We start from the raw sequence: 20,844 nt of genomic DNA, 5'->3' as shown, positions 1-20,844 counted from the left end.
CCAGATACTCTTCAAGGGCAGCCCATATAGAAGGCATAACAGTAGTCCAGTGGTGGGTTCCTCCCGGTTCGGCCCGGTTCGGCCGAGCCGATAGCAGTGACGATATGACATCACTGAACCAGTTCTTTTTTCAGGAGCTGCCCCCCCCGCGTTATTCTTACCTTTTATTTGGCCCCACCCCCAATCTATTGCTGCCTCCCAAGTCCCAGCTGATCGGCTAGAAGGAAAAAAACTGTTTAAACTCTTGCTGTGGGGCTTCAAAGGGCCGCCCTACAGCTGATCAGTGTTAAAAGGCAGTGTGGTGGTAGACCGGTGCCTCCAAAAACAAATGAGTAGACCAGTGCCTCCAAAAACAAATGAGTAGACCGGTGCCTCCAAAAACAAATGAGTAGACCGGTGCCTCCAAAAACAAATGAGTAGACCGGTGCCTCCAAAAACAAATGAGTAGACCGGTGCCTCCAAAAACAAATGAGTAGACCGGTACAGTTCTGCAAGCAATTAAAAGGTTGGTAGACCAGTACCTCTGCTAAATCCTAAAGGATTGTCACATGACCATCAAGCCACTCCCACAAAATAAGCCACGCCCACAGAACCGGTAGTAAAAAAATTTAGAACCCACCCCTGCAGTAGTCCAACCAGGAGGAGACTAGACCATGAGGGACTGTGAGCAGAGCCCCTAATACAGTGATGGTTAAACTTTTTGGTGCCGATTGCCCAAAGCGTGCACATGCGCAAACCCCAAAAATACAATTCGAACGCCCGCCTGCGCATGTGCCCCACCCCTTCGCATGCGTGGGCATTCCCCCACCCATTTTGGTTTCCAGGTTGGTGCAGGAGGCTTTCCAGCCCCAAAATGGCACACGGGGGGCCCTCACGTGGCACCCGGTTGTGGCTTCCAGGTTGGTGCAGGAGGCTTTCCGGGCCCAAAATTGGGCACGGAGAGGCGGCTCACATGCGAACCCCAAAATGCAATGCGAGTGTCCCCTGTCCCTGTCTGTGTGTGTCCGCTGCATTCGTCCTGCACATGCGTAGCAGAGACCCAAAGACCAACTGGCCGGCAGATGGTGCGCGCGCATGTACGGTAGAGTTGGGCTGGGGCAACGGCTGGTGTGCCTGCAGAGAGGGCTTTGCGTGTGCCATAAGTTCACCATCACGGCCCTAATATAACACAAGACAAAATTCAACAAAAGTCCTTACAGGGAAGATGCCCCCCTATCATTAATACAAGTGGTGTGTTCCGAACCCTGAGAGGGGAATGGGACAACTTGCCACAGCCAACTTTCTGCGGCCAACTCGCCATGGCCAAATTGCTGCGGGATACCTTGCTTTTCTTTAATGATTCTATTCCACCATTTCTTTCATATTACTGTAACTCTTGTCCCGCAGTGAGTTGTCCTGCAGCAAGTTGGCTGTAGCAAGTTAGCTGTGGTGAGTTTGCCGTGGCAAGTTGGCCATGGCGAGTTGGCTGTGGCAAATTGTCATAGACACCCCCCCCCCGAGAGACCTGGCCTTTTATACAGTTTGGAAAAGCACACATTGCCATTGACGTCACAATACACCAATCATTAAGGGCAACAATATACATATATCTTGGCTAATCACACGACCACACTTGTCAAGTGCCAGGAAAAGCAGGAAATTCAGGCAGTTCAAATGAGTGTAAAGAATCTGGCCAACTAACTGTCAAGGGAAATTGAGCGGGAGATAAGAAAGGCACTCAAGGTGCGCTGGACTTAGATCTCTTGCAAGCGTGCAGGGACTCGTGACTTATGACGCGTTTGAACCCTCCCTCAGGTTCAACCTGGTCATCTCCTACAACACTTCAATGTAGCCTGACTAGGTGGCTCAGTGGCTAAGACACTGAGCTTGTCAATCAGAAAGGTCGGCAGTTCGGCAGTTCGAATCCCTAGTACAGGTCTCCTGCGTGAGCAGGGGGTTGGACTAGATGACCTCCAAGGTCCCTTCCAACTCTGTTACTGTTAAATACTTCAGCTAAAGCTTACAAGTATGGGAGACTTTATCTAATCAGTAACATTCCTACACTAAAAGCCTCCCAAAGCAATTTAATGCTGTCAAATTCAGAAAATCAGGAGTCCAGGCAGTTCCAATGAATATGCAGGTTTATTTGATGCTAAATCTCTACACAGGTTGTCCTCAACTTACGACCACCATTGAGCTCAAAATTTCTGTTGCTAAGTGAGATGTTTGTTAAGTGAGGTTTCCCCCATTTTACAACCTTTCTTGCCATGGTTGTTAAGTGAATCACTGCAGTTGATAAGTTAGGAACCCGGTTGTTAAATGAATATGGCTTACCCATGGACCCCATTTTTTCACATTAGGCAGAAATCTTGGGAAGCATGTATATATGTATGAGTATGTATATGTTGTGTTTGTGTGTGTGTATGCATACACACATACTGTATACCCATTTCCCTGAAAATAAAACCCATCTGGAAAATAAGCCCTAGCATGATTTTTCAGGATGCTCCTAATATAAGCCCCGCCCCCAAATAAGCCCCAGTTAAGTTTGTCAGCCAGACGGATGCATTTAGTACCATATTTCCCTGAAAATAAGACCTAACTGGAAAATAAGCCCTAGCATGATTTTTCAGGATGCTCCTAATATAAGACCTGCCCCCTAATAAGCCCCAGTTAAGTTTGTCAGCCAGACAGATGCATTTAGTACCATATTTCCCTGAAAATAGGTCCTACTGCGTGTTTTGGAGCAAAAATTAATATAAGACCCAGTCTTATTTTGGGGGAAACACGGTATATGTATGTGTATGTATATGGTGTGTGTGTATACACACACACATACATACCTACACACACACACACACACTGGCAATTGCTGAGCACATTGTAAGCCGCCCTGAGTCTCCGGAGAAGGGCGGCATATACATCAAATTTAAAAATAAAATAAAATAGCAAAATCCTTTCTCTTGCCTGTTCCTAGGGCTGAAAGAGAATGACTGGCCTCAGCTGGGACTGGAATTCACAGTCTTCCAGTTTCTAGCCTCTTGCCTTCCCCATTATGCCTAATCGGCTGCCTTTAGTTGTAGATAAGATTTGTGAAATTCATATCCAACCTTTCATTTAGGCATATGCGGCATCCAATTCAAGGCTCCATGTCTACGGAGATTCTCAGTCATCCAGGTCAGGGTTGTCCCAAAGGTGCTTTTTTTTCAAGAGGCAACTGGACTTTCTGGTTTTTCTTTGAAGGCGTTTCGCTTCTCATCCAGTCAGAGCTGAAGAAGCTGCTTGGATGAGAAGCCAAAATGCTCTCTACAGGGGGATCCCCTTGAAAAGCATCCGGAGGCTCCAACTGGTCCAGAATGCAGCCGCGCGGGTGGTTATGGGCGCAACTCGTTGTGCCCATGTGACACCCTTCCTGCGCGAGCTGCACTGGCTCCCAGTGGTCTTCCGGGTGCGATTCAAGGTGTTGGTTACCACCTTTAAAGCGCTCCATGGCATTGGACCTGGATACCTTCGAGACCGTCTTCTGCCACCAGTAGCCTCCCACCGGCCAGTCCGCTCCCACAGAGAGGGTCTCCTCAGGGTGCCATCGGCCAAATTATGTCGGCTGGTGACACCCAGGGGGAGGGCCTTCTCTGTGGGAGCCCCTGCCCTGTGGAATGAACTGCCCCCGGAAATTCGTAAGATCTCTGATCTCCGTGTATTTCGCTGTGCCCTCAAAACCTTGTTGTTCCGCCACGCTGAGCTATCAATGTAAAGATTTTAATTGGTTTTAAATGGGATTTTAAATTGGGGGTTTTATAAATTGGGCCTATCATTTAATAATTTTAATTATTTTTAAATTTTGTCTGTCTTTGTGTTTTTAATTAGGCTGTACACCGCCCTGAGTCCTTTGGGAGAAGGGCGGTATAGAAATAAAATTAATAAATAAATAATAAATAAATAATAAAATGGAAAAAAGGAAAAAATAAGAAAGTCCACTTGCCTCTTGAAAAAGCACCTTTGGGATAAGGCTCAGCGCTCCAAATTTTCTCCAGCTCTGGAGGTTGGTTGGGCTGAGCGAGAAGGTCTCCCAGAGAACTTCCATGACTATGGAAGGACTTGTTTCTGGATCTTCCTACTTCCAGGCTGAGAGTTTAACCACAATGGCTCTCTTCACCCCTCTTTGTCCTTGTCCAACTCAGCATGTCATGCAATCTCACTGTGTTTGGCTAGTTTATATTTCTTTGAATGCTCTTAGGAAACAGGCTCATAGTACTCAAGATAAGTATGTAAACAACCTGAGCTCTTTTTGATTAGTAAGACACCAACAAGTTCAAGCTACACACCAGATCCTCCAGGAGCTATGTAGTGATTCCCAGCAAGTCCTCGGTGGAGGTCCTCTTTGCTCTGTTTTGACCTGCCAAGTGGACCTCACGAGGTAGGAATTTGAGAGAGAAAAGTATGTGAACTTCAATAATCAAACAATAGTTGTAGCAAACGGACTAGTACACTGCTGGGGTCATTTGGTTAAATCTTTCACCTAAGAGTATAGACTGCTTTAATTGCAGATACTTCTAAAACGTATACACTTCAGCTCTGTGAATAAAAAAAAAGGAAAAGATTAAAACAATAAATAATGGGATGGGGAGAAGACTAAAGCATGATCATTCTCTGCCACGCAGAGTTGCTTTCAGTGAACTAACGGGCCTGGTAGCTCAGCAGACTAAAAGCATTGTGATTAACACCAGCTGTCTGCAATTACTGTAAGTTCGAATCTCACCAGGCTCAAGGTTGACTCAGCCTTCCATCCTTTCTAAGGTAGGTAAATTGAGGACCCAGTTTGTGGGGGCAATAAGCTGACTTTGTATAAATATACAAAAGTATGAAGGCTATTGCTTAATGCATTGTAAGCCGCCCTGAGTCTCCGGAGAAGGGCAGCATATAAATCAAATTAAAAAAAAAAAAAGGGTGACTATAGATGTTTGATGAATGAATGAATGAATGAATGAATGGAGGGAGGGGGGAGGGAGGGAGGAAGGAAGGAAGGAAGGAAGGAAGGAAGGAATAGCAATAGCAATAGAAATAGCATTTAGACTTATATACCCTGTTTCCCCCAAAATAAGACATCCCCTGATAATAATTCCGACAGGCCTGGGGCCGTTGATCTCGCTCTTGTGATCTGGCAAGATCCAGCCATGAATGGCGTGAATGAGTTTTTAATGTTTTTAATGTTTTTAAGTTTTAAATGTTTTTTATAATGATTTTTTAAAATGTATTGTGAGCCGCCCTGAGTCTTTGGAGAGGGGCGGCATATAAATTGAATTAATTAAATTAAAATTAAATTAAATAAGCCCAATCAGGCTTTTGAGCGCATGGCAATAAAGCCAAGCGCTTATTTCAGGGTTCAAAAAAATATAAGACAGGGTCTTATTTTCGGGAAAACAAGGTATCACTTCACAGTGCTTTACAGCCCTCTCTAAGCAGTTTACAGATTCATCCTATTGCCCCCAACAATCTGGGTCCTCATTTTACCCACCTCGAAAGGATGGAAAGCTGAGTCAACTTTGAGTCCGGTGAGAATTGAACTGCCAAACTGCATGTAGCCAGCAGTCGGCAGGAGTAGCCTGCAGTACTGCATTCTAATTACTGTGCCACCATGGCTCAAGGAAGGATGGATGGATGGATGGAAGGGAGGGAGGAGAGGAGAGGAGAGGAGAGGAGAGGAGAGGAGAGGAAAGGAAAGGAAAGGAAAGGAAAGGAAAGGAAAGGAAAGGAAAGGAAAGGAAAGGGGAAAGGAAAAAGGAAAGGAAAGGAAAGGAAAAAGGAAAGGAAAAGAAAGGAAAGGAAAGGAAAGGAAAGGGACATTTTGTTGCACAGCTGGAAATTTTATTTTTCCTCTCTGTTGAAAGATATACGATCTTACAGCCCTGCATGACCTACTTACCATTTGAGGACTTTCAAAATCCTGACTGGTGGCTGTAACAGAGAGAGATGAAAAAGTCAAGATTTAGGGCACAGTGGAGTGTCCTCTTTAGCCAGACAATATATCAAAGGAGTCACAATCGCACAAGAAACGCAAAAGGCCCTGGGCATCTCCCACATGCACCCTTTTTTTTTTCCCCAAAAACAACAAGATGCCAGTCACCACAAATCAATCATCAGCTAGAACTGGATTTTTCAAAACATGTACTGCAAGAATTTAGTGAACATAATTTTTAAAAAAACTGCTCAAATACAGCCGGACCTGGACTGTATTCTATACAGCAGGAAGGTAAAACTGATGGCCACTATCATTGCCTATCAAAATGCCTCATACGGGGGGATTCCAAACTCTGCCCTATGCTATGCTATGCTTATATACTTTATATTTAATTGTGTTTATTCTATTCTATTCTATTCTATTCTATTCTATTCTATTCTATTCTATTCTATTCTATTCTATTCTATTCTATTCTATTCTATTCTATTCTATTCTACCCTGTTTCCCCCAAAATAAGACATCCCCTGATAATAAGCCCAATCGGGCTTTTGAGTACATGGCAATAAGGCCAAGCGCTTATTTCAGGGTTCAAAAAAATATAAGACAGGGTCTTATTTTTGGGGAAACTAGGTATTCTATTCCAATTCCGATTCTATTCTATTCTATTCTATTCTATTCTATTCTATTCTATTCTATTCTATTCTATTCTATTCTATTCTATTCTATTCTATTTCATTCTATTCCATTCCATTCCATTCTCATGCATCTCTCTATCTCTTTTTTTTTTTTGGAAAAAAGTTTTTTATTTTTATTTTTCATCAACATGTTTAAATGTACAGTCTTTTATCCATCCTTATACATTGTTCGTTCATCTTCTTCTTTAACTCCCATTAGGTAATTAATTAATTATTTGTTCGGGTCTGCTTTTTTCCCATTTCCTTCTTTTGTTTTACTACCCCCTTTCCTTTTTCCTTTCCCTTCTTTCTCCTCCTTTCTTTCTTTCTTTCCTCATTCCTCCTCTCCTTTCCTTTCCTACTTCCTTTCCTCTTTCCCCTCTCCTCTCTATCTCTCATTTTGATCATGCTGGGCCCGTCTCCCACAGAGTCATCCTGTCCCAGCGCTCTTCCTTTCCCCTTTGCCTGAACAAGCTCTTAGGGAAGGTTTCAGGGGGATTATTATGCACAGTTGACAATTAGTTTCATTTAGTGTCAAGTGTTCTATCTTTAGAGCTTTGCCTCTTCAATAGGCCTCAGGGGAGAAAAAGTCAACCACATTGTGGTTCAGCCATGGGCCTGACTTTGGCGCAGCGTGTATACATTTCAGTTTTTTAAAAGTGTGTTTTACTTAACCTAACCTACTTAAGAGCCTTGGTAGTACAGTGGTATAAGGCACCCTGTTATTAAGCTGGTTATTAAGACCAGCTGCCTGCAATTTCTGCAGGTTCGAATCTCACCAGGCTCAAGGTTGACTCAGCCTTCCATCCTTTCTAAAGTAGGTAAATTGAGGACCCAGTTGTGGGGGCAATAAGCTGACTTTGTATGAATATACAAAAGGATGAAGGCTATTGCTGAGCACATTGTAAGCCGCCCTGAGTCTCCGGAGAAGGGCGGCATATAAATCAAATTACAACAATAAAAAAAAATAAAAACCACGGGACAGTTTAGAAATTCTAATTAATAAATCAATAAACACACATACAGGCAGTCCTTGAATTACAACAGTTCACTGACTGTTGAGCAGTGACTGCTCAAAGTTGCAACGGCACCGAAAAAAAGTGACTTATGACGGGTTTTCACCCTTACAACCATTGCTGCATCCTTATGGCCACGTAGTCAAAATTCAGACGCTTGGCAGCTGACTCATAGTTCTGATGCTTGCAGTGTCCTGGGATCGTGTGATCCTTTTTTGTGACCTTCTGATAAGCAACGTTCCTAGGGAGGCCAGATTCCATTACCAACCACGTTGCTAATTCAACAACTGCAGTGATTCGCTTAACAACGGTGTCAAGAAAGGTTGTCAAATGGGACTCTGCTCGCTTAACAAATGTCTCGCTCAGCGACAGACCTGTTAGGCTCAGTTGTGGCCATAAGTCGAGGACTACTGTATGTACAAACTTACACTCAGAAGGAACCCATATTTCTCGTCGCAGGGAAGCTATGAATCTGCCACAGCTTCATTTGGGCTAACCTGGATCGTCCCCTCTTCCGCCCCCAAAGACGGTACCAAAAATTACATTGGGGGGGGTCGCTCACCTGATGCTGTTCTGTATACATTTCTGCCACGTTTTTCTGCAAGACAGAATCAAGAAGTCAGAGAGGACGTACCTGCTTAGAGATCCCTCAGTTTCCCCTCAGCTTTTTGGCAGTGGTGGGATTCAAAAATTTTTACTACCGGTTCTGTGGGCGTGGCTTGGTGGACGTGGCTTGGTTTGGCTTGGCTTGGTGGGCGTAGCATGGGAAGGATACTGCAAAATCTCCATTCTCACCCCACTCCAGGGGAAGGATACAGTAAAATCTCCATTTCCACCCCACTCCAGGGGAAGGATACTGCAAAATCTCCATTTCCACCCCACTCCAGGGGAAGGATACTGCAAAATCTCCATTTCCACCCCACTCCAGGGGAAGGATACTGTAAAATCTCCATTTCCAACCCACTCCAGGGGAAGGATACTGCAAAATCTCCATTTCCACCCCACTCCAGGGGAAGGATACTGTAAAATTTCCATTTCTACCCCACTCCACTCCAGGGGAAAGGAAAGATACTGTAAAATCTCCATTTCCACCCCACCCCACTCCAGGGGAAGGATACTGTAAAATCTCCATTTCCACCCCACTCCAGGGGAAGGATACTGTAAAATCTCCATTTCCAGCCTACTCCAGGAGAAGGATACTGTAAAATCTCCATTTCCACCCCACTCCAGGTGAGGGATACTGTAAAATTTCCATTTCTACCCCACTCCACTCCAGGGGAAAGGAAAGATACTGTAAAATCTCCATTTCCACCCCACTCCAGGGGAAGAATATTGCAAAATCTCTATTCCTTCCCCACCCCGCCAACCTGCTTGCCAGCTCTGTGTGCGAAGCAATAAAAGAAGACCCAGCCAATCAGCTGGGACTCGATCAGCTGAGACTCGAGAGGCCGCAAATAGATGGGGGCAGGGCCAGTATTTGCCGGTTCTCCGAACTACTCAAAATTTCTGCTACCGGTTCTCTAGAACCGGTCAGAACCGCCTGAATACCACCTCTGGCCTTTGATAGAACTTCAGAGCTTCAGTGCTTCTTCAAAAGGAGCAGCAGAAAGCTGTAGACTCTCCTGCAAAATTGGAAAACCCTCCCCAAAGAAGAAACAGCCTCCAAATGCAGGAGTGAAAACATGCCATCAACTGAACTGACCTTGGCAAGTTCAAAGGAGATAACCAGGATCAATGGTGATTACCGTGTTTCCCCGAAAATAAGACCCAGCCCAAAAACAAGCCCTAGCCTCATTTTTTGGGGGTGGGCCTAATATAAGTCCTACCCTGAAAATAAGCCCAGGGTTAACCCGCTGGCCCCTTGGCACAGCACAGATACCTATAAATCTGAGCGCGGAGGCGGGGGAGGGAGACAAGAGATTTGAATGTGCTGCACAGCTGCCTGGCTCATGAGAGGCTAAGAGCTGCGATGGTGCAGTGGTTAGAGTGCAGTACTGCAGGCTACTTCTGATCACCGGCTGCCAGCAGTTTGGCAGATCGAATCTCACCAGGCTCAAGGTTGACTCAGCCTTCCATCTTTCTGAGATTGTTGGGGGCCATAGGCTGACTCTGTAAACTGCTTAGAGAGGGCTATAAAGCACTGTGAAGCGGTATTATTTTTATTATTTATTTATTTATTTATTTATTTATTTATTTATTTATTTATTTTTATTAATCATATTTCTATGCCGCCCACTCTCTGAGGACTCTGGGCGGCTTATACCAAAGACAGTATACCAAATAGCATATTGCCCCCTAACAATCTGGGTCCTCATTTTACCCACCTCGGGAGGATGGAAGGCTGAGTCAACCTTGAGCCGGTGAGATTTGATCTGCTGATCTGCTGAACTAGCAGTCAGCTGAAGTAGCTGCAGTACAGCACTCTAACCACTGCGCCACATCTAAGTGCTATTGCTATTGTGTGGCACAACCGGCAGAAGGCAGAGGCATGGTAGAGGGGGGAGGCAGCCGATCCCGATAACCCTGCACAGAAGCCTGCCTGGTGTGGCCACAGGCAAACCAACAGACAGCGGGATGCAGTGGGCAGTGTGTTGGGATTGCCTGCCTCCCTCCCTCCCTCCCGGTGCCTCTACCTCCGCCTGGCTCCACCGTGCACTTTTCGCCCAGAGGGAGACGAAGCTTCATCTGCTTGCAAATGTGACACTCCATTTCAAAGCGTCCCATTTGCAAGCAGATAAAGCTTCAAGTCTCCCTCATTTCTCTGTCTGGGCGAAAAGTATTTCTTTGTCTTTGTCTTTTGTCTTTTATTAGATTTATATACCGCCCTACTCCCGAAGGACTCAGGGCGGTGAACGGGCACAAAATAAAACACATAAATACAAAAGTTAAAAGATATAATTAAAACCGGATTAAATAATTTAGCCCAAGACAATTAAAAAATCCCAATAATTTAAAACAAATTAAAATTTCGATGTAAAAGAATTTTAAAACAGGGGAGAAAATTAGGCCAGGCCGGCTTGCTGGAATAGGAGAGTCTTAAGAGCACGGCAGAAAGTGTGCAGATCCGGGATCCTCCGTATCTCTGGGGGGAGCTCGTTCCAGATAGTGGGTGCCCCCACAGAGAAGGCTCTCCCCCTGGGGGCCGCCAGTCGACATTGTTTAGCTGTCGGCACCCGGAGGAGCCCCTCTCTATGAGAGCGTACCGGCCGGTGGGAGGCTGCTTGTGGTAGTAGGCGGTCCCATAAATAACCAGGTCCTAAGCCATGGAGCGCTCTAAAGATGGTAACCAGAACCTTGAAGCACACCCGGAAGACCACCGGGAGCCAGTGCAGCTCGCGCAGGAGAGGTGTCACACAGGAGCGCCATGTTGCTCCCATAACCACCCGCGCAGCCGCACTCTGTGCCAGTTGGAGCCTCCGGGTGCTCCTCAAGGGGAGCCCCATGTAGAGAGCGTTACAATAGTCCAGGCGGGAAGTGACGAGGGCATGAGTGACTGTGTGTAGGGAGTCCCGATCCAGAAAGGGACGCAACTGGCGAATCAGGTGAACCTGATGAAAAATTCAATTTCAAAAATTGAAAAATTTCAATTTTTAATTCAATTTAATTCAATTTATATGCCGCCCCTCTCCGAAGACTCAGGGCGGCTCATTTGGGTGCCTATGGATCGTTTGGGAATGGAGTGTTTTCCCTGGCTGGGTTGCTAGGCCTCCTACTCCAGTGCCACGCCGGTGCCGGAAGAAGTGAGCTGATGGCATTGTGGGCTCCTGCTGCACATTGCTGCTGGTGTTGCTGCCACGAGGCAGTTGTCGGGGCGTGTAGCCATGGGATCCTAAGGTAAGCTGGTGTGCACATTGGGCAGCTCCAACCCCCACACCTTGCAGTGGTCGCACTCAAAAAAATTAAGACACTCCTGAAAATAAGCCCCAATGCTTATTTTGGGGCCCAAAAGAAAATAAGACTGGATCTTATTTTCGGGGAAACAGTAGTTGTTGAACTTGCCAGTTTTCATTCTAGAGCCCTTGGATTTCTTGGTGGTCTCCCATCCCAGCTCTGTGTTGTGGCCCGTCAATGGCCGGTGCAGCTAGTAGCTGATTCCGACAGCGAGGAGGCTGGTGTGGTGCTGCGCCAGCAGCCTGTGCAGCTGGCACTCGAGTCGGACAATGAGGAGGCTGGAGAAGATGTGGTGCCAGAGGCGGGGATTCAGCCAGGGCCTTCAGAACCTCCAGAAGTTCCCTTAAATGAAGAGGACGAAGAGGAGGAACCTCTTCTCAATGCATGGGCGCATTGAGCTGCCAAAAGGCAGGAGTGGCTCCTCAGGAGGAGGTCTCCTCAAGAGTAAGGCTTGGGGCTAATTGGCCACTCCCTTAGCCTATTTAAGGAGGAACGCTGACTGAAGCAATTTGCAGGGAACAAATTGGTTCAGATACCTTCCTGTTTTGTCTTGCTTATCTTATCAGCTTCCTGCAAATTGCTTCTGGGCATTCTGTCAACCACAGTAAGCTTTCAGTTATTGTTCTTTGAATTCTTGGCAGCTGTTAATGCAGTTAATTAACAGCCTTTGTTGTAAAAAAAACTGGTTTATTTAGTAAACTAAGGTTTGAACGGACTTTGTGTGTGCTGAGCTGGGGCAGAACACTCTGACTTGTTTCTTGAAGTTTGCCAAGTTCAGCTCAGTGCCACTACCCGTCAGGCAGAGGACCTCCCAGATCCCAAACCAAAGTGACCATATTCAGTCAACATCCTCGAAAGCAAATCAGCCTAAATATTACCACTTAAGGCTGTGTTTTGGAGCCTTGGCAGCTTGAAAGCGCATGGACATCAATTCCCAGAGTTCCCCAGCCAGACGTCCATGCATCTTCAAATGCCAAGGTTAAGAAACACCAGCTTAGGGTGTCATATGGACCAGTTCTCCCAGGGCTTTTAGAATTGGAGGTTGTGTTCAAGGAAGCTTGTGGGAAATGCCAGGTTTGGGGTCATTGAGGTTGGCAGCATGTTGGCTGGGGGATTCTAGAGTTAAAGTTCTTAAATCTTCAAACTGCCAAGGTTGTGTTGTGGCCCGTCAGCGGCCTGTGCGGATTGTAGCTGATTCTGACAGTGAGGAGGCTGGTATGGTGTTGCGCCAGTAACCTGGCACCCGAGTCAGACAGTGAGGAGGCTGGAGAAGATGTGGTGCCAGAGGCGGGGACTCAGCCAGGGCCTTCAGAACCTCCAGAAGCTCCCATAAGTGAAGAGGATGAAGAGGAGGAGCCTCTTCTCGATGCACGGGCACACAGAGCGTCCAAAAGGCAGGAGTGGCTCCTCAGGAGGAGGTCTCCTCAAGAGTAAGGCTTGGGGCTAATTGGCCACTCCCTTAGCCTATTTAAGGAGGAACACCAACTGAAGCAAGTTGTAGGGAACAACTTAAGTCCATTCTCCTTCGCATCTGGATCTCTGTGAATTGCTTCTGGGCTTTCTGCCAACCTTAAGATTGTGATTACTTTATCTTTGTTTTCTTGTAGGCTGTTAAGGAAGTTTATTAACAGCCTTTGCTTGGAAAAAGACTGAGTTATTTTAGTAAATTTAAGTTTTGTAGAAACTTTGTGTGTGCTGTGTTCTTTGGGGTCCGTAGCTGAGGCAGAACAGGTTGAGAAATACAATATTAGGATATTACATAGAATATTGTGTAGACATCTCCATGACCTTCAGGAAATTTAGAGACCATGTTCACCATGACCCTGATGAAGGACGCTTGTGGGAAACACCAGATTTGGAGGTATGGAGATCGGCAGCACCTCCCAATGTGTTTCGCGAATGACACACCCTGTGCCCATCCAATAATTACTTACTGATGTAGACAGTCACTCCAGCAGCAATGAGGACCGCGGCCACCACAACCCCTATGATTCCAGCGATGAGTCCAAAGTTCAATACGAAAGCTGTGTTGGAGAAAAGGCAAAATGACTAGAGAGCTTCGGGTTTCTCTAGCGGGTTTTCTTCCCTTTAATTTCCTGGCCTTGGTGAGAGGGCAGCCAAGACTGAGTTAACCTAGTCACATTAAGAAAAGATTCTCAGTAGTAGGAACCAAACCTTTGTTCCACAGAGATAGTAACAGTAACAGAGTTGGAAGGGACCTTGGAGGTCATCTAGTCCACGCAGATCTGTACTAGAGATTCGAATTGCTGAACTGCCAACCTTTCCGATCAACAAGCTCAGTGTCTTAGCCACTGAGCCACCTAGTCAGGCTAAGAGATGATGGATTTGTCCGAGGAAGAGCTGAACACTCATCTTTATGAGATGGTTTACATTGGATGCCTGCACAGAGCAAAGGGGTGGATTGGATTACCTCAATCAGTCAATCAGAATAGACCAGGAAGGGACCTTGGAGGCCTTCCAGACCACCCCCTGCTCAGGCAGGAAGCACTTGGTCCGGAAAAGGTTAAGCCATGACTGGTATAGGGATACCAGCAGGGGTGAGATCTAAAATTTGTTACTACCGGTTCTGTGGGCGTGGCTTGGTGGTGGTGGTGGGAATGTGACTGGGTGGCCGTGGCCAACTTTTTTTTTTCTTTTTTTAAACTTTTAAAAGCATTTTTTCTACAACATCTTCGGCCAAAAAAGGTTGCAGAACAAAATGCTTTTAGAAGCCTCTGACGATCAGGCAACTCAGCTGGGATCGCCAGAGGCTTCTAAAGGCATTTTTTTTTTCTACAGCCTCTTCAGCCAAAGAGGTTGTAGAAAAAAATGCTTTTAAAAGCCTCTGATGATCGCGCTGCTCAGCTGGGCGGGGTGCAGGGATTTTTGCTACCGGTTCTCTGAACCACCCGCCATCATCGCTACCGGATTGGGTGATCCGGTCCGAACCGGGAGCATTTCACCCCTGGATACCAGTGATGGCTAACCTTTTCCGGACCTAAGTGCCCAAAGTACACGCACCCCCAAAATGCAATGCGCCCTGTTCCCTGCGCACGTACCCCCCTGCATACGTCCTATCCCTGTGCATGCATGCACAGCACCCCTGCATGCACCCCACCCACTCACGCGCAGTCCCTTGCATGCACCCCACCCCCATGCATGCACAAGAGGGACCCGAAGACCAGCTGGCCAGCGGGAGGCGCATGTGTATGCGCGGCAGAGCTGAGCTGGGGCGACGGCTCGCGTGCCCACAGAGAGGGTTCTGCAGGCCACCTCTGGCACGCGTGCCATATTATTTATTTATTTTATTTTATTTATTAAATTTATATACCGCCCTATTCCTGAGGGACTCAGAGCGGTGAACAGCGAACGATAAAAATACATGTAATACAAACGTTAAAAAAAACCAATTAAAATATACTAAACACTCTGGTCCTAGATAATTCAAGACATCCCAGTTTAAAATAAAATCAAAAGCAATATAAAGGGAAAGTTAGGCCTTGCCGGCCTGCTGAAACAGGAATGTTTTGAGGGCACGGCGGAAAGTGCGCAGATCCGGAATCTTCTGTATCTCTGGAGGGAGCTCGTTCCAGATGGTGGGTGCCCTCACAGAAAAGGCTCTCCCCCTGGGGGCCGCCAGTCGACACTGTTTGGCTGACGGCACCCTGAGAAGCCCCCCTCTATGGGAGCGTACTGGGCGGTGAGAGGCTATAGATTCGCCACCACGGCCCTATATCATTTCGGACAAATGTTTACCCAATCTCTGCTTAAAAACGTCCATTGTGGGAGCATTCACAACTTCTGGAGGCAAGTCGTTCCACTGATTCATTGAACTCCATCATGACATTCATTAGTTTGAAGGTCCACAGCTATGCGAGGTTTCAGGGACAACTTTGCTCATAACTGGTGACACCCCCCACCCCTTTTCTCTTACCAGGCTCCACCCAGGCCAAGATCAGAGGCTCCGGCAGTCCGGCGTGGTCCACATAGCACCGATAGCGGTCCCTCTCCTTCGGGTCAACCTCGATGCTCAGCCAGGCATGGTAGGTCCCATCTGAGTTTGGAAGGACACCACCCCGGAAGGTGTCCTGCTCCCAGACTTCCCCATCCTTCCTCCAGGTGGCATCCACCTCTTTGGGATAAAAGCCGTAGACTCCGCAGATGAGGGTCTCCATACCGCTATACTGGATCCTGCGAGATACTTTCGCCAACGGGGGCTCTGTAGAGAAGACAACACTGGCGTTGTTCTGGCCCAGCTCCCCAAACACGACCAACCCTCTGAAGTTAACTCAAAGATTCCTTTATTAGGAGCTCCAGCGGTCCCGGCAAAAAATTTCTCTCTCAATGCAGGCTAACAAGTCCGTCTGTCCAGAAGATGAATAGTTGTCTGCCTATTCATCTCTGCCCCCTGCCTTTTATCCCCTGAGCTAGGGTGGGGCTTCGCTAGCAAGGATCTTCCATCCCAAGGATCAGCCCAGAGATTTCCACTGCTCTCCTCTCCTCTGCCTTCTGCGAATCCATGCATCAGGCACTGGACCCAGCTGTTCCTCTTCCTCATCAGCCACCTCCAGACCTGGGGGGTGGTAACTTTCCATCTGAGGGCTGCTGGATGGCCCGTGCACCTCTCCCTCCCTCCCTCTCTTTTTCTCTTTCTCTCTCTCTCTCTCCCCCTCTCTCTTTTGTGTAGCGTGGAGACCTTGCACCACAAATCCAACATTCTCCTGCAACATCACCAACCCTTGCCTCCCTTCTTGCTTCCTCACCTTTCCTCAACAAAGAATCCTTTCCATACAACACACACTTCTGAAGCAGCTGGATGCATTCCTTCTCCAAAAAGTTATTCGTGTTCTGGGTGATGAAAGGCTCAGCTTCCCACCTCCTCTTGGTCACCTGAGCACGGACGTCGACCGCCGTCCAGGTGAGGGTTTTCTGATCCAAGCTGATGAAGTCCTCCCCATCGTAGCCGTACTGAAAATACCCCTGTTTGTGGCCATCTTTGCTCAGCTGGCAGCCGATCATGCGCTGCCAGCTGTGAATCCCTGCCAAGAAAAAGTCAGGTCGTTCTCAACTTACAACAGTTCGCTTAGTGACCGTTCAAAGTTGCAATGGCATTGGAAAAAGTGTGACTTATGACCATTTTTCACAGTTATGACCTTTGCAGCTTCCCCATGATCATATGATCAAAATTCAGATGCTTAGCAACAGATTCGTAGTTATGACAGTTGTTGTGTCCCAAAGTCATGTGATCCCCTTTTGCGACCTTCTGACCAGCAAAGTCAATGGGGAAGCCAGATTCACTTAATAACCGTGTTACTAACTTAACAACTGCAAGGATTCACTTAACAACGGGGACAAGAAAAGTCATAAAATGGAGCAAAACTCACTTATCAAATGTCTCACTTACAACCGTATATTTTGGGCTCAATTGGGGCTGTAAGTCGAGGACTACCTGTATAGGCTACCCCTGAACAGAGATCCACTTTTATTCTCACAAATCCTCATCTGCTAACCTTTTTGCCATAACGTGCCAGGAAGGGGGGGGCAGGGGAGGTTCGCACACGTGTGTGCCCACACCCATAATTCTATGTGGGCCATTTCGGGCCTCCGGAGGATCTCTGGAGGGATGGGGAAGGCTGTTTTCACCCTCCCCAGATGCATAGAAAGGATTTGGATCCAGGTGAGAAAGAAAAACGGGCCTTCCCCACCCACTCCAGGCCCTCCAGAGGCAGGAAACAGCCTGTTTCCCTACTTCTGGTGGGCCCAGAAGGCCCGAAAATCAGCTGACATGCGCGCTGGAGCTGAGCTGGGGTGCCCACTGATATGGCTACGCGTGTCACCTGTGGCACGCGTACCATAGGTTCGCCAGCAAGGCCCTAAAACAAGCTTAATAAATATTGTCCCAAAGGTGATTTTTTTTTTTCAAGAGGCAAGATATCTTTGAAGACGTTTCGCTTCTCATCCAAGAAGCTTCTTCAGCTTGGATAAAGAAGCGAAACGATTTTTAAAAAAAAACCAGAAATCCACTTGCCTCTTGAAAAAAAAAAATCACCTTTGGGACAACCATGACCTGGATGATCGAGAATCTCTATAGACTTAATAAATATTGTTTTTTTTAAGGCCCTGATTTTTTTTTTTTAAAATTTGATTTATATGCCGCCCTTCTCCGGAGACTCAGGGCGGCTTACAATGCGTTAAGCAATAGCCTTCATACTTTTGTATATTTATACAAAGTCATCTTATTGCCCCCACAAACTGGGTCCTCATTTAACCTACCTTAGAAAGGATGGAAGGCTGAGTCAACCTTGAGCCTGGTAAGATTCGAACCTGCAGAAATTGCAGGCAGCTGTGTTAATTACAGGGTGCATTAAACCACTGTACCTACCAAGGCTCCTTTGCTAGTAATTCCTGCCTGTCCAGGTTTCTCATGGGGAGGAACAGCAATGTAGGAAGGCCAAAGTCCATGGTTCCCAGCCTCCCTCTCCCACCTGCCTTACCTCTGCTGGAGTTGTGATAGCTGTGCAAGATGGCGAGGTCGCTTTTGAACCTGCGCTCCGTGGTGCTGACTCTCTGAGAGATGAAATCCCAGAAATGCAAGTCCTCCTTCTTCACGTTAAGGAGCCAGGGCACTTGGGGTAACATTCTTCTCGTGGGGGGGTCAAAGCGTGAAGCCAGCTGGTCATCCACATAGCCCACCACAACATATTGGGGCACATCCTGGTTGGAGTCCAGGACCAACGTGTAGAAAATGCGCAACGAATGGGAGGAGGAACCTGGGGGGGGGAGGGGGCGGGGAAAGGGGGGGGAGACAGAAAATTAGGGAGAGGGGTGTCCAAAGGCACACTTTTAAGTCCCCCGCCCATTTTGATTTGGAATGAGCCCCTTTCCTAGCCTCAATACTCTATAAAACAAGACTCTCCAAGAGTGGCAATTTTAAGACTTGTGGACTTCAACTCCCAGAATTCTCCAACAAGCATGGGCCGGCTAAGGAATTCTGGGAGTTGAAGTCCACAAGTCTGAAAGTTGCCAAGTTTGGTGACTCCCTGCTCTAAAATCTTGGGTGCCTACGAGGTGTATCAGGAACGGAGGTGGGTTACCACAGGTTCTGACCAGTTCTGGAGAACCGGTAGCGGAAATTTTGAGCAGTTCGGAGAACCTCTGACTGGCCCCACCCCCATCTATTCTCTGCTTCCCAAGTAGTCTTGGTAGTACAGTGGTCTAAAGCACCCTGTTATTAAGACCAGCTGCCTGCAATTACTGCAGGTTCGAATCTTGCCAGGCTCAAGGTTGACTCAGCCTTCCATCCTTTCTAAGGTGGGTAAATTGAGGACCCAGTTTGTGGGGGCAATAAGCTGACTTTGTATAAATATACAAAAGGATGAAGGCTATTGCTTAGCGCATTGTAAGCCGCCCTGAGTCTCTGGAGAAGGGCTGCATATAAATCAAATTTAAAAAATAAAAATAAAAAAAAAAGTCCCAGCTGATCGGGAGGAAATGGGGATTTTGCAGTATCCTTCCCCTGAAGTTACAATTGCTTAGTGCATTGTAAGCCGCCCTGAGTCTCCGGAGAAGGGTGGCATATAAATCAAATTAAAAAAAAAAAAAGTGGGGTGGGAATGGAGATTTTACAGTATCCTTCCCCTGCCACGCCCACCAAGCCACGCCCACCAAGTCATGCCACGCCCACCAAGCCATACCCACAGAACCGGTAGTAAAAAAAAATTTGAAACCCACCACTGCTAGGGAGGTGTATCAGGAAAGATATCCTGCAGCGCTGGTCCAAACAGAGGATGGACTAGATGCCCTCTAGCAACCCCCTTCTCCCGCAGGAGATATAAAACCAGGCCAAAAACCTACGGGGGGATTTCACAGCGTGCGTTTATTTCAGGGTTCTAACGCGACTCCCCAACCGGACGAAGCCTCTGGAACTCGCTGCCACGGGAAAGCCAGGCTGCCCCGCCTTGGAGTTAGCCCCGCCCCTCCAGCTACTCACCTGCGCCTCCTCCCCGCAGCAACAGGACGACCGCCGCGGCCAGAAACCCCAAGCGCGCAACCGGGAACCCCATCTGGATCCAGTCCCGATCAGCTGGGTTGTCAAAAGTGAGGAACGAGCCCGTGACCGAGGAGGAAGTTTGTAAAAAGGGCGCCGGCGGGGCTGAGAACGCTGGAAAGGGAAAAATGGGAGAGGGTCGGCTCGGCTCCCTTTGGGGAGAAGGAAGGGGGGGCCCTAGAGAGCCAGGAAAGGGAAGGAGCCGGAGTGAAAGGATCCCGAGCTCGGAGAGGGGAAAGCGGCCGCTCAGCTGGAGGGCGAGGCATCGTGGGAATTTCCCTTGTTTGTTGCGGAGCGGGTCAGCTGAGGGTCCCTGGTTCCCCAAGAGGAAGAAGTCTCCACCTGCCCTCTTCACAGGTGGATGATCCCATTCCAACCTAGCTCCCTGCCGGGGGACTACACTCCCCATCCTCCCCCACCCCCGTGGCTTGGGGACGATGGGAGTTGTTGTCTCCAACACCTGCGACAGGCGCCCGATGGCCTGGGTAAAGGAAGGTGGATTGGAGCGGGGCGTTCATGAAATCGATTCAAAGCAAAATCCTTCCCTTTCTCACCTGCCAGCCCTTCCTTGCTTCTTTTCTTCACCACCTGCTGGCTTCTGACGCTGGTAGCCCGCCAGCTAAACTCGGCGCCGCAGGCGGAAAGGTATCCAGGAATGACACAAAACGAAACCAAACTGCGCTTTTTGTGGCTTGAAACGTTGCTGGTCCTCCGCGATAAGTGCCAGCCCCTCCCACGGGCTCAGGAGTCCATCTGTGTCTCTTGAAATCGGAGGGAAAGAGAGAGAGAGAGGTGTGTGTGTGTGTGTGTGTGTGTGTGTGTGTGTGTGTGTGTGTGTGTGTATGTATATGTATATGTATATATATGTATATATATATATGTATATAGAGAGAGAGATAGGGGAGGGTACAGAGAGAGAGAGAGGGAGAGAAGGAAGGAAGGAAGGAAAGAAGGAAGGAGGCAGGAAAGGAAAGAAGGAAGGAAGGAAAGGAAGGAAGGAAGGAAGGACAGCAAAAGAAAGAAGAAACAAAGAAAAGGAAGGAAGGAAGGAAGGAGGCAGGGAAGGAAGGGAAGGAAGGGAAGGAAGGAAGGAAGGACAGCAAAAGAAAGAAAGAAAAGGAAGGAAGGAAGGAAGGAAGGAAGGAAGGAAGGAAGGAAGGAAGGAAGGAAAGAGGCAGGAAAGGAAAGAAGGAAGGAAGGGAAGGAAGGAAGGACAGCAAAAGAAAGAAGAAAGAAAGAAAAGGAAGGAAGGAGGCAGGAAAGGAATGAAGGAAAGAA

The 20,844-nt window shown here is 47.5% G+C and overlaps 1 protein-coding gene across 1 annotated transcript; it reads right to left on the bottom strand.

The window, feature by feature from the left end:
• Window positions 1-2,102: 2,102 nt before the first annotated feature.
• On the bottom strand, window positions 2,103-20,205 carry LOC139311776 (major histocompatibility complex class I-related gene protein-like). The gene is made up of 9 exons (XM_070936283.1): window positions 20,121-20,205; window positions 19,510-19,680; window positions 18,014-18,289; window positions 16,283-16,558; window positions 15,454-15,738; window positions 13,454-13,543; window positions 8,191-8,226; window positions 5,903-5,934; window positions 2,103-4,554 (listed from the first exon to the last, which is right to left on the bottom strand). Exons 2-9 carry the CDS (start codon window positions 19,580-19,582, stop codon window positions 4,549-4,551), a joined length of 1,074 nt encoding a protein of 357 aa, XP_070792384.1. The 5' UTR covers window positions 19,583-19,680; window positions 20,121-20,205; the 3' UTR covers window positions 2,103-4,548.
• Window positions 20,206-20,844: the final 639 nt, after the last annotated feature.

The sequence above is a fragment of the Pituophis catenifer genome, unplaced genomic scaffold (genome assembly GCF_029215685.1).
Source record: "Pituophis catenifer annectens isolate HBS135680 unplaced genomic scaffold, rPitCat1.0.hap2 SCAF_2, whole genome shotgun sequence".
NCBI classification, from domain to species: Eukaryota; Metazoa; Chordata; class Lepidosauria; order Squamata; family Colubridae; genus Pituophis; species Pituophis catenifer.
The sequence above is the reverse complement of the archived record's forward strand: the minus strand, read 5'-3'. Positions and strand labels throughout refer to the sequence as shown.